Source organism: Salvia splendens, chromosome 1 (genome assembly GCF_004379255.2).
Source record: "Salvia splendens isolate huo1 chromosome 1, SspV2, whole genome shotgun sequence".
Classification (NCBI taxonomy): domain Eukaryota; kingdom Viridiplantae; phylum Streptophyta; class Magnoliopsida; order Lamiales; family Lamiaceae; genus Salvia; species Salvia splendens.
In genome coordinates, this window is record NC_056032.1 from 36,011,870 (window position 1) to 36,020,775 (window position 8,906).

Below are 8,906 nucleotides of genomic sequence, written 5' to 3' on the forward strand. Positions count from 1 at the left end.
ATGGATAATGGGCAGAGGCAAACCCTGCACTTGAGCAGCAATATCAAGAATAATGTGGTTCAGTTTCTACTCAAGCATAGCCATGATGGAGTACTATCAAGAGGGGCTGTAATGGAGGCAGCAGAAGCTCATAGCATCAGTAGGAAGACAGTATACAGGCTGTGGAAGGCAGCCAATGAGCAGATGCAAAGGGGAGAACCTGCAATGATGGAAGGAAAGGTTAAAGGCTATCATCATGGAGACATATTAGAACTTGATCAAGAAAAGGTTAGAAACTTATCTACTCTTGAAAGATCATCCCTGAGGAAAATGGCAGTAAAATTGAATGTGAGTAAGAGCACATTAGGTCATTGGGTGAAGCAAGGTAAACTAAGGCCACATACAAATGCAATCAAACCTGCCCTCACCAATATGAATAAGATAGCAAGAGCTAGATGGAGTCTTAGTCAACTTCAGCCACAGATTAATCAAGGTAGAGTTAAGTTTCAGAGCATGCATAATGTTGTGCATATAGATGAAAAATGGTTCTATATGACCAAGGTATCAGACAGGTACTACCTTTTGCCCGATGAGGATGAGCCATATAGGACATGCAAATCCAAGAGATACATCACCAAAGTCATGTTTATGTGTGCTGTCCAATGTGCTGGAGGTGGAGGAGGATGTTGTGAGAGATGTGCTTCAGTACTTACAACTGCCAGAGAACAATGTTGGGTCAGTGTATGATATTGGCCCTTTGTCAAATGCATTTGGCTTCTAGGTCAGCCAAAGTCATGTGTATGAGATAGGGTAGTCTAATTTTTTGGTGTGTAGGTCAGCCCCTATGGTTTTTGGGTTAGGGTCTGCATTTTTTTTGGTTTTTTGGTACACATACATAGTGCAAACCTAATGTAATGCACATAAGCAGGATAATGCTATGAGACCCTCAGAAAAATTTCATCATAGGGCATTGGCTCAAGCCTCCAAACCAGAAACAAGGGGTGGCTTGTACACATCACAGAAACAACCAACCACACTACACCATCAAATGCCTCCAAACCAGAAACAAGGGTGGCTTTTACACATCACAACAACAACCAACAGCAATACACCAACAAAAGCCTCCAAACCATATCAAGGGGTGGCTATTTCACACACAACAGGAATCACAAACATATCCCAACACAGAATGCAGCAGGCAACAACATATTCCATCAACTTAGTCATCAATTTAGCAACATGAAACAACCACAGAAAAATGTCATCATAGGCATTGTGAAAAGCCTCCAAACCATATCATGGGGTGGCTATTTCACACACAACAGGAATCACAAACATATCCCAACACAGAATGCAGCAGCCAACAACATATTCCATCAACTTAGTCAACAATTTAGCAACATCAAACCACCTCAGAAAAATGTCATCATAGGCATTGTGAAAAGCCTCCAAACCATATCAAGGGGTGGCTATTTCACACACAACAGGACCCACAAACATAACCCAACACCACAGGAGCAACAAACAACAAATTCTAGCATGTATAACAACAATGCACCCTATAGCAGTAGGGTAATCGGACAAACATCACATATTTCATCATATAGGAGTCGAATGCATAACAAAAGAACCCTAAATACAGCCACCAACAAAAGAACCCTAAATACAGCCGACAACAGAATCTCCAAACCCTAGTCCGAGGGTGATTCTTACACAACTCACCATGTTAGATGAAATCTTTCATGCCGGGTAAGAGAATCAGGAGGATCTCCTTGAACCACTCCTCTTCCTCCACAGGTCGCCTTCGTCTCTTCACTCGCGGAGCTTCAGGGACCAAATCGGAGTCCGGACTCTCGTAACCCGGCGTATCAGGGACAATAAGCTCAGATTCGAGCATGGGATCCGGCGTACCAGGGACCACGGTGGAACCACCCACCATCGACGGCATATCTTCAAGATCTGGGGTTTCAAGGTACATTGGGGGCTGGGAATCGGTCCAGGAAGGTACGTCGACCGTCGGAGTTTCAGGAACAACCGTAGACATCGAATCACCCGCCTCCCACGAGTATGTAGGGATAGGCGACAGGTGCGACGCAATTGGCGTCGGGATCGACCCCTCCGACGGGTCGAACGTCCACTCCGGCGCAGGATTCGGACGAGGCCAACGTGGAAGTTGGATGCGATTTCTGGCCGAATCCAACCCATAGATGGGGGATCGGGGTGGAGAGGGTGCATTATCCATGGACGCTCGACTGGGGAAGAGGAGGAGGAGGCGGCGATTTGGAGGAGGAAGAGGAGGCGTGGATTAGGGTTTCCACGGAGGAAGAAAGGGGAACGCGGTTGTGAGTGAGAGAGTCAGAGAGTGAGAGCGTGTAATTGAGAGAGTGAGAGTGTAACGCCCCACTTTTTGAACCCTAATTTTCGAACCCTAAAACGATCTCTTTTATTTCATTTAATGCCACAAATTAAATGACGAGTGGATTTGTTATGTGACTTCTTTGGTAACCAAATTTTGGTTCGGAGTTATAATTGTGGGTTGACCGAGTCAACTCCGTTGAATATGTGATGTGGATGTTTTAAATAATTGATGTGGGGCGAAATTAAATGTTTTCGAATAATTGATAATTTGTTATGAGAGCTAGAAATTTGTGGAGTGAATCGCAATGCGGATTTAAATAATTCCTTTCCGTGAGGAATATTTATTGGACTCAATTTCGTGTTGGATCCGATAAATTGAATAAATATTACTAAAGCCCAGTCTGGTAGAAAATAAATTATGGGCTATATAATGTAAATAAAATACAAATGATGTGGGCCCAAACAAATTAATCGTGCTAAATAACTCCAAGAAATTAGAAGATCAGCCGAGTTTCTCCTCTCCAAATCTGCCTTATTTCTTCTCCCAATCAGCAAATTAATATACAATTTGAGAATTTGTCAACGGCAACAATTAGAGTCCAAATTAAATGTGAAATCAACTACACGTTCTTTTTCTCCAATTCTTCAATCTGCTCCAAAATCAGATCATCCATCAACCTTTAATTCCTATTATTTTGGGAATCAATTACCTGTTTTACGTTCCCTTTCCCACGCTCATAACCGCTCCTCCTTCTTGCAAATCTTGCCTAAATTTTTGACCACTATCAAAGTGAAATCAATCACCAAAGATGACTCTCAACACACAGCTATATAAATCCTCCTACCCTAATCTCTTTCCCTCACACAAACTCACAGCCACTCACAAAAAAAAAAAAAACGGCGGAGGGAGCAGTAAAAAGGAAAAAAGGCCAGAAGCTTCAATCTTCTTCTGTTTCAAGCCAATTGTTCTTTTGAAGGTATAATCTTCTTCCCCAATTCAATTCTTCAATCCATGAACTGCATAGCATGTTTCTCGCTCAATCAAATTGATAATCTGAACAATCTAAACCAAAGATTCAAGCTGTAATTCACGAACTCAATTTAAGAACTTATCTGCTGGGATAATCGGGGTAGAAACAGAGCTGTTTCGAACGAAGTCGAGGCCTCCTGAGCGACACGGCGGCGCTGACCGACGACAGAGCGTGTTGTAAATTTCATGATGTTAGTGCGTGTGTGTTTTGTCTTTGCACGTTTCAACTTGGGAAAAGAAATGGGGGAGGTGAATTAGAGATTTTTAGTTTTGTTCATCAAACGAAATTTGGGTGTGTTCTTCTGAGAATTTTTGGGTTTAGAGAGATAGAAGAGGGAGCCGACTTTTCTTCTGAAAAATGAGAGCAATTGATTTCTTTTAATAGTTTTATTACTCTAAGTTTTAGTAGTTGAGGTGTAAATTAAAAGTAGAGGGGAGTACGTGTTTAAATCCTGGGATGGGAGCTTGCTGTTCTACTTTATTTAAAAATTCTTATGCAGATACTTTACTTTTATTTTGGGTAGGGTAGGGGAGTGTTTTGATATAATTTGTTGACTACTCTAATGTTTGGTGGGGGAGTATACGTGTACTCCTTTTGAAGAAGGGGGTACAAATTTTTATAAAAAAAAATATATCTCTATATGCCATATTCTTTGTTAGGCTGAAGCGTTTGATTTAAAAATGGAACTGCGGTAGTGTTTACGTATCTTGAACTAGGAGTATATGATTTTCCTATTTAACCCTCCCCTCTTATGTTGGTAAAGAATGGAGATTTTTTTATTTAATGTATAGGCCACCAAGGAAGCCGAATTATTTAATTCGTTGGACTGCTTTAATGGATTGGGCCTGTTTTAAATTTTTTTTTTCTTTGGGAAGCTGGTATTTATAAAAATACCTTAGCCTTTAATCGTGGAAAATTGGTAGTCTTGAACGAGGAAAATAATAATTGAAGACATAGGAGGCATGCATCTTATCTTCTTTTTACCAAAAAAAATGTGTGTTGATTTATGTATTATCTAAATGCTAAAGGTGAATCCTCGCAAGCGAAACGTGATATCAAGGGGAAGAAAAATACTTGTGATTTGAGCAGTCGAGGTGGGCTTTCTTTTAAATAAGGACGATGTCCTAAATGTTTTTATCGATGAAAATGAAATCGTGTTTATCATGCCTTGTTTGATTTTTTTTACGTGCCTATCTGATATGGCTTGAAGCCATTATTATATAAATCGAATTCGGGTCCTCGTAGGGCCGCAAACCCTACTTGGATTAGTGTACACCTATGGTAGATCGTGTGCTAGCGTACGGGCTGGCCGGTCTAGTGACCTGGTTTGCGGCCGCATTCCTTGTCATGTATTGGCAGATATGGCTAACGTCTATGGGAAAATGACTGCAGTCGACTTTTACAATGAGAAATGATTTTAGTGCCTCGGGCCTTTCTAAAAGCTAAAACCCGATGGTTACTCTCGTATGGCATGATAAATAAAACTCTTTATTGAAAATGTTTTCGGCATGAGCCCATTGAGTATTATTTTTAGTACTCAGCCCTGCATGTGTTTTCCTTATGTGCAGGTTGAGCGGCGACGAGCGGTTGGCGGTGTTGAGCAAATTAAATGAAGAATTAAACATTTATATTTTTTTTTTTTGGCTACGAGTGTCGTTGTGTCTTCATACATGACGTCACTTTTCTCTTGGATGCTTCCGCTGAAAACCGTTTTACTTATTGTTGAATTCTCTAAACTATTTTGATTTCGTTTAGAATCTAAAGACATGATATGTTTTGGAATACGTTGAACCCTCGTTATTTCGAAATAAATGATGATAATTGTTTCCTCTATTTAGTCTATCTGTCAAGGCGTCGCTCTGCCCTTTGCTTTTGATTATTTGTCGTTAAATACCCCTTTTATAAAACCCTAGTTCTTTTTTTTCTTTAATCGTATTTAAGTCAGTTTTAGTCGCGATCGCCGCATTTATTATACCCTAGAAGGGCGGTCGTGACAGTTTGGTATCAGAGCCTCAGTTCTTTCCACTCTGGGCCCAAGAGTCTTTTTTGAGTCAAACTCTATTCATGTGTAAATTGGCTAAATGATAAACATCGAAGGCTCAACACTACAACTCGTCCCCGCCCAACCATGAAGAAAGAGGTAAAAATATTTTTGTGAGTTTTTGAATTGAATTACAGATGTTGTAAATTACGATGGGAATATTACTCTTGTGAAAATGAAGGTATTTATATAGGAATCGAAGTTAATATGACATTTTGGAATCTTGGCTTGATATGAACTTGTTAATTGCGTTTATGCCAAAAATAATGAATGTGGTTATGAAAATGAATTCGTATTTTTCGAATATGTGCTAAACCTATATGAGTTGGGTGAAATTTTACGATGGTGATTATTCGATTGCATTATGAAACAACGTCGATGAGAGTAAACTTGAGCATGCTACTATACCTAGTTGTAATTTTTGCGATAAATATAAAACTTTACGATAATAATGAACGTGGGGGTGCGAAACGCCTAATGCAAGGCAAGCGACGTGTGGGAACACATCATGATTTAACGAAATGCGAAAACGCACAAACCTTTTTGCCTCGGAAATGAAATTCCATTCATTCTTGATATGATACTACCCTCACACCTCCACCGTTGGAGATTTATATATACGCACCCATCACATTCTCAGCATCATTTGAAACCTCATACACTGTTATTTCTTTCGATCCTTGTGCTGATGCTGAGTTTTTTTTCTTTTTTTAGATGGCCCAACGGTATTATGCTCCGATGCGTAATCGCTACTCCAGCGAAAGGGACCACCCGGTTGAGCGCTACCGAGATTACGAGTGGGACGGGAAGCTCTTCCTCATGTCCTACGTCACTGAGTTTTACAGTAAATGGATGAACGCCTATGCATATGGGGGAGCTACCCATCACGAGGGGATCCAAAAGCTCATCCACACTTTACCGTCTCCTTGGGATGAGTGGACCGCTCAGGCATCTCAGTTTTTCATATGGTATAGCCCGCCCGATTACACCGCGCGAGGAGATTTGGTTGGCCTTATAAAGGTGCTGCTTCCGGCCATGACAGCAGCATTTGATGGACCGCCACGTGATCCACCTCCACATATCTATCCGCCGGGTACAGCCCGCATGCGGAAGTATCGATGCGACAAGGAGCCACACGTCTCCCGTGTTCCTAAGAGAAGGAGACTCGGGATGCGTGTCGCAGCCCCTCTAAGAATCGACAGAGAGGTCAATGGGAGGTTTGGGATGACCCCTCCACCCGCGGGTGTCGAGGAGGAAAGTGAGGAAGAGGATCCCGAGGAAGAGGATCCCGAAGAGGAGGAGGACCCAATTAGAGAGAGCGTTGGAGAGACCGAGGAGAAGGAGGATGAGGATGGAAATGATTAAACATAATAATTCTAGAATATTTTATTATGATTTCCCATGTTTTGATACTCTATTGTTTTGCTTGGCCTTGACATTTCTCTTTCCCGTTGTTTTACCTTCTATTTTCGTTATGATGGAACTAAGACCTCTTCGAGGCAACATTTTGATATTTCTATGGGAAATTCTTGTCTTTTGCTATCCTATTGTGTAAATATTTGGTACCATCCTTTATTATCTTTTGTGCGATTATCTTTTGCTAGCCTATGACGCAATGACCTCTTGCTATACTATATTATAATTGTCATTTTCTATCATATTGCACAATTACCTTTGATGTACTGTTGCACAACTATCTTTTGCTACTCGATTGTACAATTGCTTTTTGCCATAATTTGAAATTATCCTTGCTATTCCATTATGCAATTGTATTTTGTTATACTATTGTGCAAATATCCTTTACTACCTTATTGTGCAATTATCTTTTGACTACTCCATTGTACAATTGCCTTTTGCCGTCTTATTATGCAATTATATTATTATGTTGTGCAACTGCCTTTTTCTATCCCATTTGTGCCCTTATGTTTTGCTATTCCATTGTACAATTGTCTTTTGTTACACTATTAAACAATTACCTTTTAATACCCTGTTGAGCAATCGCCTTTTGCTACAATCACCTTCTGCTATGCTATTTTGCAATTGCTCTCTTGTTATCATTCTGTGCAATTGTATTTGATACGTTTGCAAAAGCTCTTTATGATGCAATTGTCCCTTGATCCCCACTTTTCAACTATGCCACATGACTATTCTTGGATTTTGAATAAATGCGATAATAACTCGTGTGATAATGAATCAGAATGCCGCCAAGACGCAACATAAGACGTAACAACCGTGAACCTACCCCTCAGACGATGGAAGAGAGTGTGACTCAACCCATCCCTCCGCCACCACCTCCTCCACCTCCGGTTGACCGTGAAACTGTGAAGCTTTTTCTAGAGCAAAAACCTCCCGTCTTTGATGGAATGGGAGAACCGGCCCAGGCTGAATCATGGATACGCGCATTGGAGCGCATTTTCGCAATCCTAGGGTGCAATGATAGGGAACGGTTGAGTTGTGTGACCTACCAACTAACCGAGTCTGCTGACTTCTGGTGGGATACCAGGATGAAGACAATGCCCCGAGATCAAGCAGCGGGGATGACTTGGGAAGGCTTCAAGACAGAAATATATAATAAGTACGTGCCCAAGAGCTACCGGAAGGCAAAGGCATCTGAATTCTACAATTTGACCCAAGGGCGCATGACTGTGACCGAATATGACCGTGCGCTCAACAACATGACCCGGTACGCACCTGACCAAGTCGATACTGACGAGAAGCTGGCTGAAAAGTTCCGTGAGGGACTAAGGCATGAGATAAGGATGTCGTTGGCTAGTCGTGGAAGACTCCCCTACGCGGAAGCGTTAGCCCTTGCGCTAGATATTGAGGCAGCTATGCCCAAGGAGAGGATGAAGGAAAACACTACTTTGGCACTACCTCCACCACACCACTCTCGAGAGAAGAGGAAGTGGGAGGGGAATGGGACCCCGTATGACAACAAGAGGTACCAGCCCACCCAGAACCGACCACAGTATAGTGGAGGGCAAAACTCATCCAACCAGAGAGGGGACTTCCGACCCAAGCCACCCCAATGCAATGTGTGCTCCAAGTACCATTTTGGAGAGTGTAGAATTCAGAACACCACCAAGTGCTTTAATTGTGGGGGAAACGGCCACTTCTCTAGAGAGTGTCCGAGCAAGAATGTGGGAATGGGGTCGAGACAGAACACTCAAGGATCCCGCCAGCAGCCAAGGGCACTGCAAATTGAATCAAGGGGAAATCGCGATCAACCTCCGCGACAACAGCAACCTTACCGCCCAAGACTCCCTTCCCAGGCTAGAGCATATGCCTTGAGTCAGAAACAACCCAAGACTGAACATGGGAGTCACGAGAAGGGAAACCTGGCAGGTATGGGCAAAATCCTTGGCACTCCTATCGTTGTGTTGTTTGATACGGGTGCATCACATTCTTTCATATCTGAATTATGTGTGGACACCTTAAGTGTACCTGCTTACAAATCTGAACATAAGATGATGGTGTCCTCACCAGTGGGAGGGGTA

General features: G+C 42.1%; 2 protein-coding genes across 2 annotated transcripts; both read left to right on the plus strand.

Moving 5' to 3' along the window:
* Positions 1 to 726, plus strand: LOC121781346. The gene has a single exon (XM_042179115.1). The coding sequence runs from the start codon at positions 1 to 3 to the stop codon at positions 724 to 726; it is 726 nt and encodes a 241-aa protein (XP_042035049.1).
* Positions 727 to 7,661: 6,935 nt separating this feature from the next.
* Positions 7,662 to 8,700, plus strand: LOC121781416. The gene is made up of 3 exons (XM_042179175.1): positions 7,662 to 7,855; positions 7,913 to 8,209; positions 8,484 to 8,700. Exons 1-3 carry the CDS (start codon positions 7,662 to 7,664, stop codon positions 8,698 to 8,700), a joined length of 708 nt encoding a protein of 235 aa, XP_042035109.1.
* The last annotated feature ends 206 nt before the right edge of the window (positions 8,701 to 8,906 follow it).